General features: G+C 35.9%; 1 protein-coding gene across 2 annotated transcripts; it reads left to right on the top strand.

Moving 5' to 3' along the window:
* The first annotated feature begins 8,882 nt into the window (after positions 1 to 8,882).
* Positions 8,883 to 16,330, top strand: LOC108996533 (cellulose synthase-like protein E6). 2 transcript variants are annotated; one of them, XM_035688605.1, is made up of 9 exons: positions 8,883 to 9,386; positions 9,536 to 9,857; positions 12,838 to 12,978; positions 13,118 to 13,249; positions 13,377 to 13,589; positions 13,740 to 13,970; positions 15,232 to 15,397; positions 15,536 to 15,579; positions 15,676 to 16,330. In XM_035688605.1, exons 1-9 carry the CDS (start codon positions 9,115 to 9,117, stop codon positions 16,225 to 16,227), a joined length of 2,073 nt encoding a protein of 690 aa, XP_035544498.1. In that variant the 5' UTR covers positions 8,883 to 9,114; the 3' UTR covers positions 16,228 to 16,330. The 2 variants fall into 2 exon arrangements, with proteins under 2 accessions (XP_035544498.1, XP_018828014.1); XM_018972469.2 differs by having other exon boundaries at positions 8,884 to 9,386; positions 15,232 to 15,579.
* Positions 16,331 to 16,615: the final 285 nt, after the last annotated feature.

The raw sequence follows: 16,615 nt of genomic DNA, 5'->3' as shown, positions 1-16,615 counted from the left end.
TCACCTAGCTACCCAAGGTTCATCTCCCACCAGCTACCCAAGACGTTCCACCAGACTCAAAAAGGCTCCAGCCTAACATAAAGACTTCCATTGTTAGCAAGCTACTGCACCAGCCCCTCTCCAATCAGCACCTGAGCATGAAGATCACGGTCCTTTCAATAATTCAAAGTTAAATTTTCCTCTCTCCTTTCTCCTCTGTTCTCTCTTATCACATCCTCTCACCCTCACTCAAAGCCTTCACCACCTCTATTTCCATGCACACTGAGCTAACCTCTTATACACAAGCTATCAAAGAACCCATATGGTGCGCAGCAATGGAGCAAGAGCTCACTGCTCTCGAGCTTAATGAGACATGGTCCATGGTCGATCTCCCTCTTGGCAAGAAGTTGATTGCATGCAAATGGATTTATAAACACAAATTCAATGCTGACGGGTCCATCGAACATGCCAAAGCCAGATTCGTCGCAAAGGGATTCACACAACGTGAATGTATCGATTTTCATGACACATTTTCCCCGGTTGCTAAAATTGTCTCTATCCGTTGCCTCCTTGCAGTGGTTGCCATCAAAGGTTGGGATCTCCAACAGTTGGACATCAATAATGTGTTTCTATGTAGAGAGCTCGATGAAGAATTGTACATGAAGCCTTCCCCTGGGCACTCCTCAGCCAAGAAAAACCAGGTATGTCGCTTACACAAAAGCTTCCATGGCTTGCGACAAGCATCCCGCCAATGGAACACCAAGTTGTCCTCTTCCTTACCTGAATTCGGCTTCATACAAAGAAAGGCAGATTACAGTTTATTTACAACGCAAACGCACGATTCGTTCATCGGACTTCTCATTTATGTCGACGACATAATTTATTAAGCTTAGACTCCACTTCTAGCAATGCCGTGAAGCAATTTCTTGCCACAAACTTCAAGATTAAGACGTTGGGTCCAAATACTTTCTTGGCATGGAAATAACTCGCTCCAAGGCAGACATTCAGCTCTTTTAGTGCAAGTATGCATTAGACATACTCTCTGAAACAGGCCTAGTGGCAGCTAAGTCATCCCGGAACCAAATATCAAACTAACCAAGGATGATGTAGATGTATTCCATGACCCCTCTCTGTACAGGAAATTAGTCGGCAAATTACTCTATCTCACCAACACAAGACCGGACCTGAATTTTAGTGTTAATTTGCTCAGCCAGTTTATGGAGAAGCCACGAATTCCCCACTACAATGCCATCCTCAAGATCCTCAAATAAATCAAGGGCACCCCAAGTCAGGGCATATTCTTCTCCAGCAATTCCAAGTTTGAACTCATCGCATATTCTGATACTAATTGGGCCAATTGTCCCAACACACGCAAATCCACAACTGGCTTCTATGTTTTTCTCAGTCATTCCCTCATTTCCTAGATGTCAAAGAAGCAGAACACCATCTCTCGTTCTTCGACTGAATTGGAATACCGAGCCATGGCTGTTGTTGCTTGTGAACTCACATGGTTGCGATATTTTCTACATGACTTGCACATTGACATTTCGACACCTGCAACCTTGTATTGCGATAACTTAGCAGCATTACACATTGCTGCAAATCCCATGTTCCATGAACGAACGAAATACATCGAACTTGACTGCCACCTCATTCGAGAGAAGATATTAGTTGCCCAAATCTCCATTGCACACGTTCCTTCCTATACTCAGTTGACGGATCTGCTCACTAAACCGATACATTCTTTGACATTTAATCGATTGTTATTTAAGATAGGAGTAATCAAAATTTACTCTCCATCTTGCGGGGGGATATTGAGCTCACAACAGACCCAGCTACCTAAGGTTCCACCAAATAAAAGCATATTGGTGAAATAAACGCATGTCACTCTCATTCTATTAGGTTTGTTAGCACTGCCAGAATATTCTTTATTCTTTATTGCACATTGTAATCTATAAATAGTACATACCGTGTATACATAAAGGAATCACTCATATATACAATTAAGTTTTTCTCATAGCTGATCTGTTTTTTTTACATCATCTTCAAGCTTTCCTTTGTGCCACTCTCAATACAAGGAGAATCCATGGACGTTATATATCCCATTCATGCATGCATGCTTATTAATTGGTACATGACAAAGATGCACATCCCTATGCCACTTCTATATATGTACATTCCTATATCAAGAACAAGAAGGAAACTCATCATCATTGCATTAATATTAACAAAACATTACAACATTACCACAATATATGTTTTCCTTCTTAATAAGTGATCATATATATATATACAAACACACACACACACACACACACACGTACATACATACCGAATGTAATTGATGAAAGATTATCTTCTAGATGACCATCATTCACGGGGTATTTTTTTAATTCTTTTTCAAAAGATAAAAATCTTTTGAAAAAGGTTAAAAAAAATCTTCTATATATATATATAAATCTTCTTGCAACGTAATTATTGTCATGCGGTCATCATGTGATCATGTTAGTGCTTTTCTAAAGAATTATTTGTGTTCCTTATAAAATAGTGTATCTTTTGTAAAGCCAATTGTGCACACAAAGTGTTTGCAAAAAACCTCAGTAATCGTGAGTATCTGAGAGTCTCTTTGTTATCTATTTTATAGTAGAGTACAATATTACAATATGTATATTGCCGTTAAACACATTGATTTATACATGGAAAGTACTGTAAATACAAGGATATGAATATTGAACTAAAAATGGAATTATCTAGCCGTTGCATGTGATGGACTTTCCTTTGAGAACTTGGGTAGTGGTTGCATGGGATGGTAAGTCTTCTGATTGTGTGGATTCTATAGCCATTGCATGTGCTTCACTTGGTAACTCCTGTGATTGTGTGGTTTGAGTTGATGATGGTTGACTATTGTTAATATGCCCCGCAAACTGTGCCAAGGTACAATGCCAAGTTTGGTGCAAAGAGGAAAAAGAGCTGGGCGTCCAAGTGGTTTGGTAAAAAGATCAGCAAGTTGTAAAGAGGCAGGTACATGACGGGTATGAAGAAGACCAAGGGCAACATGTTCACGAACATAGTGGTAGTCAATCTCAATGTATTTGCTTCGAGTTTGAAAAATTGGGTTAACGGTCATGTAAAGGGCGCTAAGATTATCGCAAAGCAATAAAGGTGGTGCATGTAGCTTGATGCCGAGGTCACGAAGCAAAAAGGAAATTCAAGTGAGTTCAACAGTAGTTTGGGCCATAGCTCTATATTCAGCTTCAGTACTCGAGTGAGAGACAGTATGTTGCTTCTTTGCAGACCAAGAAATACAGTTACTGCCAAGAAATATACAATAACCGGTCATGGAGCGTCGGGTGAGGGAGCAACCAGCCCAATCTACATCAGAAAAGGCATAAAGATCAAGTGTAGAGTTGGAAATGAAATGAAGTCCAAAATTAATTGTACCTTTCAAATATCTAAGAATGTGTTTGTCCATTTTAAAATGAGCTTCAGTAGGAGAGTGCATAAATTGAGACACAAAATTAACACTATATGCAAGGTCAGGACGAGTAAGAGTAAGATACTGGAGAGTACCAACAAGACTGTGATAATGGGCTGGGTCAGAGAAAGGCGTTGTTGACTGAAGGCCTTTGGTTTTAGCCATCATGGAAGTGCCCATGGACTTACAGTCAGTCATTTGAGTACGGTCTAAAATGTCCAGAGCATATTTAGTTTGGGTCAAGGTAAGGCCATTAGTAGTTTGAGTAATCTGAATGCCCAAAAAGTAATGGAGAGTCCCCAGATCTTTCATGGCAAACTCACTACTAAGAGTCAACATAAATTCATGTAGGAAATCAGTGGAGGAACCAGTGAGTAAAATATCATCAACATAGAGGAGTAACATAAGACAACCACAAGCAGAACGACAAATAAATAAAGAGGAATCAGCAGTGCTGCAATGAAAACCATAAGTGAGTAAAACATTGCTGAACTTATCAAACCATGCACGTGGGGCTTGTTTTAAGTCATACAAAGCTTTGTTTAACTTACAAACATGAGAAGAGTGAGTTGGTGAACAAAATCTGGAGGTTGATCCATGTAGATGGTTTCATGGAGGTCACCATGGAGAAACGCATTTTTGACATCCAACTGACGAATGTCCCAATGATTGATCAGAGCAAGTGTGATAACAATCCGGATAGTCCTTGGACGAATTACTGGAGAGAAAGTTTCATGGTAGTTGATACCATCGATTTGGTGAAATCCTTTTGCTACTAAACGAGCTTTTAATCAATCAAGGGTTCCATCTGCATTGAGTTTAGTTTTAAAAACTCATTTGCAACCAATAACAGCCATAGAGGAATCACGAGGAACAAGTGTCCATGTATTGTTAGCATACAAAGCTTGCAATTCATCAAGCATAGCTTGGGTCCAACCAGGGTGAGTGAGAGCAGAGCGGATGGTTTTGGGCTCTTTTGGTATATTGGAGAGGTCATGGAGGTTGGCATATTTGGGATTGGGTTTGTGAATACCGGCATGAGAGCGGGTAATCATGGTATGGGTAATGGATGGAGGTGGATTTGGGGAAGAAGAAGTAGAGGGTGGTGAAGGAGAAGATGAGAGTGAAGGAGTGGAGAAGGTGGATAGGGGGAGTTGGGTATAGTAGCGGAGGAGGTGATGGGTGTGGGTAATGGAATATTTAGTTCGGGAAGAAGGGAGGAAGTAGTAGGGGGAGAGTGTACCGAAAGATGCGTCACCCAGAGGTAAAAAATAGAAAATTTCGGGTTAGAGGGTGGGGGTAAATGAAGGTTTCCAAGCTGTTTATAAGGAAAATTAAGTTCATCAAAAACAACATGACGAGAAATGTAAGTACGACAAGTTGGTTGGTGATAGCATTTATACCCATGATGCCGATCGCTATAGCCTAAAAAGACATAGGGCAAAGTTTTTGGATCAAATTTATCGTGCTTGGTGTCCCAAGTATATGGATAACATTTGGAGCCAAAAACACGCAAGGACTGATAATCGGGAAAAGTTTCATAAAGAATTGAAAACAGTGATTGTAAATCTAGAGTAGTAGTGGGAAGGCGGTTAATTAAAAAAGTAGCAGTGGCAAATGCTTCAACCCAAAAACGTTTTGGAACACCACTGTGGAAGAGCATCGTCATACCAAGTTCACGGATGGTACGATGACGACATTCTACAACACCATTTTGTTCAGGGGTATAAGGGCATAAAAACTGGTAAATAATGCCTTGATTTTTTAAATGAGAGGTAAACTGAGTATTAGCAAATTCACCACCCCCATCAGTTTGAAAAACTTTGATTTTTTTATTAAATTGACGTTCTACATATTTTTCAAAAAATAAAAAGGCTGAGAAAAATTCAGATTTTTTTCGAAACGGAATAAACCACATAAATTTAGAAAAAACATCAACTAGGCATGCATAGTAATGAAATTTACCAACAAAAATAATAGGGGCAGGTCCCCACAAGTCACAATAAACTTTATAAAAAATTGCATGAGTTAAACTATAAGAGGGTAAAAAAGGAAATTTGCTCAATTTGCCTAGCTGACAACTTTCATAAACAGACTGAGATTTATTGGAGCCAATAATTTGAATAAGTCCTTTGGATTTTAGGATTTGAATAGCAGAGGTCTGAGGGTGACCCAAACGTTGATGCCACACGTCTTCAGAGGTAGTTCGGAAACGGGTGGAGAAGTGCGCTTCATAAGGTGCAGATAAGGTGTAAAGATTACCCTTCCGACATCCTCTCATTAGGACACGGTTGGTCTCTCGTTCCTTAACAACAAAACCAACACCATAAAATTCACAGTTATATGGATAATCATTGGTCAGTTGCCCAATAGATAACAAATTTTTTGCAAGTGCTGGCACTAAAAGAACATCACGTAACTTAATTCTAGTGTTACCATTATTTATGTACATATCACCAACATGAGCAATAGCATGAGAGCTACCGTCCCCAATAATAACAGCATCAGTACCAAAATAGTGACGTAAATTTTCAAGCATACTTGGATTGCCTGTCATGTGAGCAGACGCTCCAGTGTCTGGAATCCATTCATTATCAGGAGAAAAATTTTCCAACGTCATTACTGCTAAAGCTTGAGGAATATCATCAGGCTGGTATGAGTGATTAAATCGGTTCCAGCACTTAAGAGCAACATGGCCCTTTTTACCACAAATTTGATAGATTTCTGGTGGGTCTCGAGCTTTAGCATCGTTGGGCCTATTGTTGGGCTCACGTGTAAAAGAAGCATTTGAGGAGCCCACGGTTTGAGAGCCCACATTTGGAGAGGTTCTACTCGACTGAGCGGTGGGATGAAACCCATGACCCCGAGAGGAGAACCCTCTCTGCTGCGAGCGACCCCCACCTCCACGGTGATCCTTATAGGATGGCGCACCTGTCCGATGACCATAGAAAGCAAAAGAGTTGTTAGATTCATGGAGAGAGGTGTGAATTTCATACCTGTGAAGAAGAGTAAGAATCTCGGCATAAGTGGGCATGGGGGGGTTTCAGCATTGAGGTGGTGAATGGTTCGTAACGGGCACCGAGACTGTTCAAGAGGGAGAAAACTTTCATCTTGTCTGCAACGGGCCGTCCGATTGAAGCTAGGTTGTTGCACAAGCCCTTGAAGATTCGGAGATGATCTGCAAGAGGCGTCGTGGGCTCTTTCTTGAGGTATGTCAATTGTTGAGCGAGATGAAACTCTCGCTCCTGAGAGTCATGGGCGTACGCCGCCTTGAGTGCCGCCCAAACTTGGTGGGCAGAATCCAAACCCACGATGAGGCCAAGTGCCTCTTCTGAGAGGGTGCCAATAATCCACCCCCGTAAAGGTCTATCAGACTTGCGCCACTGGAGGTAGGGCTCTGTTTGTGTTTTGTTCAAGGTTGATGATCCATCGGGAGGGATCTCAAATTCAGGAGGGGCAGAGTCTGCTTGTAGCAGATGGTGGACTAGATCTTGGCTCTCAGCCAAGGCTAGTATGTATTTGTTCACGCCATAGTGGGTAGTTACTGTTGGAGAGATGCAGGGTCACAAAATTTCCTATGTTCAAGGCAATGGTGGCCATGGAGGAAGACTCTTCACTCACACTGTCTCTGATACCAAAAAGACAATTGTGCACACAAAGTGTTTGCAAAAAATCTCAGTAATCGTGAGTATCTGAGAGTCTCTTTGTTATCTATTTTACAGTAGAGTACAATATTATAAGATGTATATTGCCGTTAGACACATTGATTTATACATGGAAAGTATTGTAAATACAAGGATATGAATATTGAACCAAAAAGGGAATTATCTAGCCGTTGCCTGTGGTGGACTTTCCTTTGAGAACTTGGGTAGTGGTTGCATGGGATGGTAAGTCTTCTGATTGTGTGGATTCTATAGCCGTTGCATGTGCTTCACTTGGTAACTCCTGTGATTGTGTGGTTTGAGTTGATGATGATTGACTATTGTTAATATTTTGGTTCTATTAATGGGGTGTAAAGTGTAAACCATTGAGTTGGATTGCATATGATTAAACAGTACTGCCTGAATAATTTTGATGATCTGATCTTAATTTGTTTCAAATTAAAGAAATTAAAATCTAGCCAATCCTTCCACCATCATAGAGAGAGTCCAAACTAAATCTTAAAGAACAGAAAATCTAGATTCACAAATCGCTATATGAGAAGCGCTAGCGTGAGAGAAATATAGAGCGTAGGTTGAAAGCTAGCTGGAAGCGTTTTTGGGATGTATATAATTCCCAACTATATATAGCTGATCAACTTTTTAAGAAGCCATGGAAAAGCTTATTAATAATAATACTACTATTAGATCAATTAGGTCCCTTAAGCTATAGTTGAAACTTGAGGGCATCAAGTGAGAGAGATAGCTAGACATATGGAGTGAATCCTACAATATTTATTATTACCTGTATATATAATTATTTCGGCTAGTATTAATTAGATCGTGAGTAATAAATACTTTAACGTACTTCATGATCTATCTCCTATTTGAAATCCTAAAGTTTAATTAGCATGCAACAACGTCCCCATCTTGAGATCGGTCTTTTTTTCAATACCGTCGACATCCTATCGGGGTGTAAAATTAAACAACAAAAAAAATACTACTTTATCCATTTTATTTGTCTTCTCATTTTGACACCTCATATATTTTATTTTATTCTTAATTTTTATTTTTACTTAATAGTTAAGGAAGTGACTTACTATAAGTGTATTGATATTTTTTTTTTTATATTTTTCAAAAATATTTTAAAATAATAAAACAATAATATTGATATCACTATTCAATTCGAGCCTACTTGATGAAGCATGATTGCAAAATATAACTTTGTATTAATATGCATATGAGTGAACAGTATCGGTACTTACGTAGGACAATTAGTGACTGTTTGCTTTGCTTTCAAAAACTCATGTATCTAAAATAAAGTAGACATGGGAGATTCCTTAAATCCTGAAGCTACTTGCGATTTTCCAACAGGAAAGTACGTATCCTTTTTTCTAAGCTAACACAAAAGTACGTACCTATATAAACATGGCAACCAACTTTTTTGTGGATTTTTTTTCTTCTGTGTTCTTGGATTCTCTTTCCTCAAGTATATCAAAATTGTAACATTGGAGTAACATTCGGCTTGACTTTCCATATATACTGAGTCTTTAAGAGGCCGGTATTAGACTATATACCTCTGATATACCATTGTCTACATGGGAGAAGAATAATAAGCAAACAGCTGATGTGCAATCCAGCTCACTACCGTAGAGGGCTGCTGTTAGTTATTCTCTACTGTTATTTGTAACAAGTTAGATTCCTTTCTTATTCCTTTCAACAGTGTATATATACATAGCTCTACAAATGGAATACAGTAAGAAAGAATTCATTTCTGTTATGCTCTGTCTGCTACTATCGCACTCTGTTAACACCCGGCCTCAATATATATTATGTTTGTACGTACTTTGTCTCGAGTCGATCAATCTTCATTTTGGCCCTCCCACTTGATCACATGCTTGTCGTTTCCAACCTTTCCAGCATTTGCTAGCCAGTGCTATAAACATTTGCACTAGCTCCTCATTTTAAGCGCAGAATACCAGAGAGAGAGAGTGGAAAGAAAGGAAGGAAGGAGAGATCATCATGGAAAAAAACTATCATCTTCCGCTTTATGCGACAAAGTCAGCAAAGGCACGTATTCCTTTCCAATTATTTGCACTTTCACTCTTCGTGGGTGTATGCTTCATCTTTGTATATAGAGTGAGCAATATACCATCAGAAGAAGAAGCCGGGAGATGGGCTTGGATAGGATTGTTTCTCTCAGAGCTCTGGTTTTGCCTTTATTGGTTTATCACTGTAATTGTCCGATGGAATCCCATCTACCGTTGCACTTTCAAGGATCGGCTCTCTCTCAGGTCCTCCTTTCTCTTTCACATATCTAATTTGTTGATTTATATATGCATGTGCCTCTCTCTCTCTCTCTCTCTCTCTCTCTCTCTCTCTTATATTTATGTGGTACGAGGTTAATTTACATGCTAATTAATTTTGGTCGTAAGAGAAACAGATACGAAGAGGCTTTGCCGGGCATAGACATATTCGTATGCACCGCGGACCCCATGATAGAACCACCAGCTATGGTAATCAACACAGTTCTATCAGTCATGGCTTATGACTATCCACCTCAAAAGCTAAACGTTTATCTCTCCGACGATGGTGGTTCCGATTTGACGTTCTACGCAATGGTGGAGGCCTCAAGTTTCTCAAAGATTTGGCTTCCCTTTTGCAAGAAATTCAAGGTAGAACCAAGATCGCCGGAAGCTTATTTCCGAACAGCTGTTGAACCACTTGAGGATCATGTCATGGCCAAGGAGTGGTCCTCCATCATGGTAAATCTCGTTTTTCATCAACTTCAAAAATTATTTTAGTTTTAAGTTCTACATGATGATGACGGCAATCCAAATAGAACGAAGGTATTTAAATTAGAGCCACATATAAATTCATTACTCTACAAAACTATGAACTCTAATTTTCTCCGATCATTGTTGGTGTCTTACTCGTGGAAAATCATGTCATGGCACAACTGCGCGACAAGTAGAATGTAATTAGACTACGTTTGGATGTTGAGTTGAGTTGAGTTTAATTGAGATGATAAAATATTATTTTTTAATATTATTATTATTTTAAAATTTGAAAAAATTAAATTATTTATTTTATTTTATATTATAATTTTAAAAAAATTATAATAATAAACTAAGATGAACTTCCAAACGATCTGTTTACTCAATTATGCGCCTAGCATTATCCCATTATATAAATGAGTGGTGCCCGGCATGCTTGATATCTATGCGCAGCTTCCTGTATCGGCCCTTAGCCACACTAGTACACCGCGTTATGCGTACGTCATACAAATGCATGCATTGAACTTGAAGTGATTGATCTCTGATCTTCCATTTTTCCAAAGAAAAAATTAAAATAGCGTTAAAATGAGAGGACAAATTGAATGAATAAAGTAATATTTTTCTTTTCAAATTTGTCCCCACATGGAAAATATACACATTTTGTCGACAAAATAGCGAGGTCTCGCACGTTACTTAGCTTTCACCATTACTTGGCTCTCTAGAACTCCAGTCATGATCAAATATAAATAGGAATCTACCCAGGAATATGGATAATTAATGCATTTTTTGTTACTCTAGAGTCATGTGCTCATGCACGTAATTTGTTTGATTTGGAAAGCTCGTATACGTACAAGATCATATATATCATTTTTATTTATAAAATGTTGATTGTAGCACTCGTGCATGGTCACATATATATATATTATTTATTTTCCACAGTACAGTATATTGATGATCATGATGCATGCAATATATAATTAATTGTCTGCTAATCATTAAACGCAAAGACGACTTTAAAGATACTTTAATTAGCCACTGAATTATTAGGATCAATCGATAGACGTTGATGGTTAATTGACCACTAATTAATAAGTATTTTTTGTCTCTAGTATTAATAGTAGTAGTACTGTTTATTGATCCGGATGATGATGATCATCATCTTCCATGCAATCTTATTATATCAACCCACCGTAAAATTTAGCATAAAATTAAAATGGAGGTATCAATCAGCTTAGGGCTGTGTTGCGCATCACCCGGAAGCCGCAGCACACCACACAGATTTATTTGATTTGATTTTATTTTTTTCACTTAATTCACTAAGTGTGCGGCGGCTTCAACAAACAGTAGGTTGATATTTATATTTTCTCAACAATTTATTCCCGTGATTTTTACTTTTTCTAAATTATTAAATGTGGTTTAAAAAGTTTTAATTTGAATTTCACTTTAAAAACATATATATTATATAATATATAAATAGCGAATGTGTATAATATATATATTTTTAATATTTATTTTCATATATTTTAGTAAATAATTATTGAGATGAGAAGTTTTATATACTTTGATGAAAGATTTTTTTATTAAAGACGAAAAGTCTATTCACTGTAGATGATTTACTAATTCGGTAATTTGACAGTTTTCACCGACAGTACTTGAGATTTGAACAGGAGTGTGTGGGGCATACCATCAAAAGGAAAATGACTTTTTAGAGCACTTGGCACCTAGCTAAATGCCAATGAGTTAAATTTGGTCAAAATTTCAAAGCATCGTTAGCGCTACAGTAAATTTATATGTTTTTTTAAATTTAATCGGTTACTATTCATCTTAAAAATAATAATGTATTCTAAAAATATTTCTAATAATTACTGTATATTGGCTAATTAAGTTATAAAAAAATAATTAAAAATTAATAATTTCAAGTAAAAATTAAATTTTTAATTAATATATAGAGAATATTTCTAAAATATAAAAATTAAAAAAAAATTATTATTAAAATATCTAATGTCATATTATTATTTTGACTTTTAAATGGATAGTTCAATATAGATTAATCTCTTTAATAATTTTAACTTTAACCAAAATTTTAATTTTTAGTTAAATTTTAGACTTAGTAATGATCAAACTATTGGCAATAGTGCTCTTAATTGGAAAAGGCTACTAATAAAGTTTACTATTGTGTTTTCTTTTATTTAATGTTTCAAGAAGTATTTTTTAATAAATTTGTAATTTTTTTTTAAATGTTCAAAGAGTTTAAAAAGTATTTTAAAAAAAAAATTACAGCAGAAGTTTTGGTAATTTTTGTCCGTAGCCAGCTTACACTGTAGCATGCTGATGCCACTACTCTTTTCAAAAAGTTTGGCTCTCCTACTTCCTTTTTTCTTCGATAAAACATCTGTCGCTGTATCGACAATATCATCTCATCAAGTCGCTTTATTCCACTCTTTTTTACTCTTCAATCATGATACTCAAACCTCACTCATGTCATTCTTGACAAATATTTTTCATGCCAATTTTATAGTACTTGTGCTGAATAGGTCAGGCAGGACCTGATCATCAGGATCAAGTACTACTCCACTCGATTTGATCTCGTAAATTTATACGTACACAGAGTGATGGAAAAATAAATAAGGTAGAGATTTGCCACATAATTATGATCATCAGTTAGTATAAAAAATATTTGTAATTTTGATTTATTTTTTTAATAATTGTAATAGATCGACTCACTCTAAATATATATAGTATATGCATTTACATATATATATATATATACCAACTACAATTTATTATCGGTTAATTAGCAACTAACCCAGATAAATCTATATATGATGGTATATATATATATCTAAAATGATATCTAAAATCAGCTGATCATATGTATATAACAAGCATCCTGTAATTTTTTTTTTTCATTTATTTTTAATCACTATCGAGTAGTTATAAATAAAATAATTTCTGTTTCATGTTATAGAAATCATATGAAGGCATGAAGAAACGGATTGAAACCACCACAAAGCTAGGCCAAATTTCAGAAGAAATACGCAAACAACACAAGGGATTCAGAGAGTGGAATTTGGTTGCAAGCCGACGTGATCATCAAACCATTCTTCAAGTAGTACTTTGATCTATAATATTGTCACTGTCATATATATATATATATACATGATGAGAGTGAATATTTAGTACGTACTTCTCCAAGATCACACAATTCTTTTGCTTGCTTAATTAATAGAGTTGTGACTAATTCACAGATACTTATCGATGGGAAAGACCCCAAGGCTGTAGACATTGAAGGACAACCTTTGCCAACTTTGGTATACTTAGCACGTGAAAAGACACCACAATACCATCACAACTTCAAAGCAGGAGCCATGAATGCACTGGTACGCACGCCATAGATATATACATCCACATATATACTCAGTCAATATATATATAGCTCTTAATTTGTGTACGTATTTGATGCATGGTCTAATTTATAATAATCTTTTATGATAAAAATATATATAGATAAGGGTGTCATCGAGAATAAGCAATAGTCCCATAATTCTTAATTTGGATTGCGACATGTATTCAAACAATTCGGAGTCAGTGAGGGATGCTGTGTGTTTTTACATGGATGAAGAGAAGGGTCACGAAGTTGGCTTCGTACAGTTTCCACAGTCCTTCGAGAACATTACGAAGAACGACGTCTACGGCAGTTCCTTGAACGCAATAATGGGGGTAAGCATAAAAAAAAGAATAACATGAAGTACTGATTTTAAATTATCGAATTAATTAAACATGCACGCATGCTCCTGATCATAATTGTAGAATATACTTAAAAATGAATTTGTGTGATACTGCGCGCGCGTGTTTTGATCATATATACAGGTGGAGATTCCAGGATTTGACGGGAATGGAGGACCACTCTTTATTGGTACCGGGTGCTTTCACAGAAGAAACGCTCTTTGTGGACAGAAGTATAGTGATCAGGAATGTAAGGCAAATTCGAAGGGATGGAATGACATTAAAATAGAAGAGAGCGCCAGTGTCCTAGAAGATACTTCCAAAGTACTTGCAAATTGCACTTATGAAGAGAAGTACACCCAATGGGGAAACGAGGTCTCTCTCTCTCTCTCTCTCTCTCTCTCTCGCACATATGATCAAATTATTCATGAACATCGTATAAATATACATATATACATATATATATATATCTGCCTGCCTATACTTAAAAGCATCTATAAGTATACTGTTCATTACTGTTTATCAGTTTTTTATTTTTTATTTTTATTTTTATTTTTTTTTCGCATATCCTATTACTATTCATCAATAATATGATGAATAGTAATAAACCGTAAATAGATTTTTTTTTTTTTTTTTGTCCGTGTGAATGTCAATGTGCAACGTAATACCACAATCGTGCGTAGGGAATGAGAGAGAGGAAGAAAGAAAAAGTGAAAAAAATGTTGATTTTTGAGTTTTAAATGAATAATGCAGAAGCTGTTTTTTTTTTCTTCGCATATTTTTTTCGCATATCTTATTACTGTTTATTATATAATACACTAAAAATTAACTTTAATTTATAAAATACTAATTTTTTATCATTAAATAAATGATAAAATTCTACTGTACATTTTTAAGAGAAAAAAACTATCTAATTAATTTGAATTTTTAATATAATTTAAATTTCATAATAAATTATGAACATAAATAAATAATAATTTTATTCTTATACATTAGATTATTTTAATATTCGAAATTACACTTTATTTTTTTCTTCAATTTGATAGATGTGGCAAACGTGCTTTTTTTTTATCAATTAGAAAATCTTATATCGTACAGGATTTTACACAAGTACTACTAATTTCAAAGTAACCAAGTTTGATCAAATGGTAAAAATTTAAATACTGATTTAAATTAATTTAAAATAGATAATTAACATATAAATATCATATCATAAATAAATTATCAAATTTAATTTATAAAATACTAATATTTCATTATTAAATAAATGATCAAATTTGTTAAATATTTTTAAAAAAGTATAACTATATAAATAATTATAGTTTTAACATAATTTAAATATGATAATATTCTTAATTAACTAAAAAGAATTGCTACAATTAACAAAAAAGTAGTCTAAAAATATGTCCTGAATGTATATTTCATTTTTTTTATTTTTATTTTATTTTTTTCATATATTTTTTTAATCATCATAAATATTTTTAAAAAAATAAAAAATTTACAACATCATTAAAAAAGTACTCCCTCAATCACTAGATAAAAAAAAATAAAAAATAAAATTAGGCAAACGTCCCTTGGACGTTGCCTACTGCTAGTATATATATACACACTCACACGTGAATGAGCTGATTTGCAGGTGGGTTTGAAGTATGGCTGTCCAGTGGAAGATGTCCTTTCGGGACTCGCTGTACATTGTCGAGGTTGGAGATCCATATACTTCAATCCAGAAAGGAAAGGCTTCATCGGACTTCCTCCCTCAACATTACTGCAATCACTTGTACAGCATAAAAGATGGAGTGAAGGTAATTTTCAGATATTTGCCTCAAAGTACTGCCCCTTTGTGTATGGGTACAAAAAGATTCCCCTCAAACTTCAACTTTCTTATTGCATCTATATGCTATGGGCCCCAAACTGCTTTGCCACGCTGTACTACGTTGCAGTACCTTCCTTGTGCCTGCTTAGAGGCATCTCCTTGTTTCCTAAGGTACGAAAATTTCCTTATTTGAATCAAACCTGTCTATGCATATGCATGGTTGTTCCTAAATTGCTTTCTAAGATTAGAATCGTCTTGCACTAACAGATTTCGAGCGCATGGGTGCTGCCATTTGCATTCGTCATCATTTTCCACCGGGCATACAGCCTTGGAGAATTTCTTTGGTTTGGGGGGACAGTTCAAGGTTGGTGGAATGATCAAAGGATGTGGCTCTTCAGAAGAATTAGTTCCTACATCTTTGGCTTTCTTGACTACATTCTAAAACTAGTGGGATTTTCAAAGTCTGCCTTCGTAGTCACGGAAAAGGTGGCCGACGATGATGTCTCGGAGAGATACGAGCAAGAGCTTATGGAGTTTGGTGCTTCTTCTCCAATGTTTACCATTATAGCCACAATTGCGTTGGTAAACGCATTTTGTCTAGTCGGAGGAATGAAGAAGGCCGTGATTAGAATGGACGTGCAAAGTTTGGTTTCAGAGCAATTTACGTTGCAGATTCTTCTTTGTGCTCTCCTGGTTCTAATCAACTTGCCTGTTTACCAAGGTCTCTTCCTAAGGAAAGACAAGGGCAGGATGCCAACGTCCGTAACTCAACGGTCAGTTATGTTTGCGCTATTGGCTTGTGCTTTAGCCATGTATTAATAATTAAGTGCTGCCTAGCTCGGTGCCCAGCAAAAATTCTGCTGCATGCATGCAGTAAACAAATACTGGAAGGAACAATTTCTCCTTACAGATCATATAAACGCATATTATATATATATATATATATATATATATATATATATATATGCTAGCTGATACTTTCGGAGGGAAGGGAACTGATCATCTGATCTTTAATATTCATAATGGTGTTTAATATATTCAGTTAATCAAGATCATTATAATTTTAATTTTGTATGAGCGTACGTACGTAGTTTGACTGAGAACCTGATATATTTGGAAGAATGTATATATATAGCCTATATATATGCTTCGTCGTGTTAAAGTTTTTGTAGTACTTATATATAAAGTTCGAATGTTGGATGAACAC

This window comes from Juglans regia, chromosome 3 (assembly GCF_001411555.2).
Source record: "Juglans regia cultivar Chandler chromosome 3, Walnut 2.0, whole genome shotgun sequence".
NCBI lineage: Eukaryota > Viridiplantae > Streptophyta > Magnoliopsida > Fagales > Juglandaceae > Juglans > Juglans regia.
The sequence above is the reverse complement of the archived record's forward strand: the minus strand, read 5'-3'. Positions and strand labels throughout refer to the sequence as shown.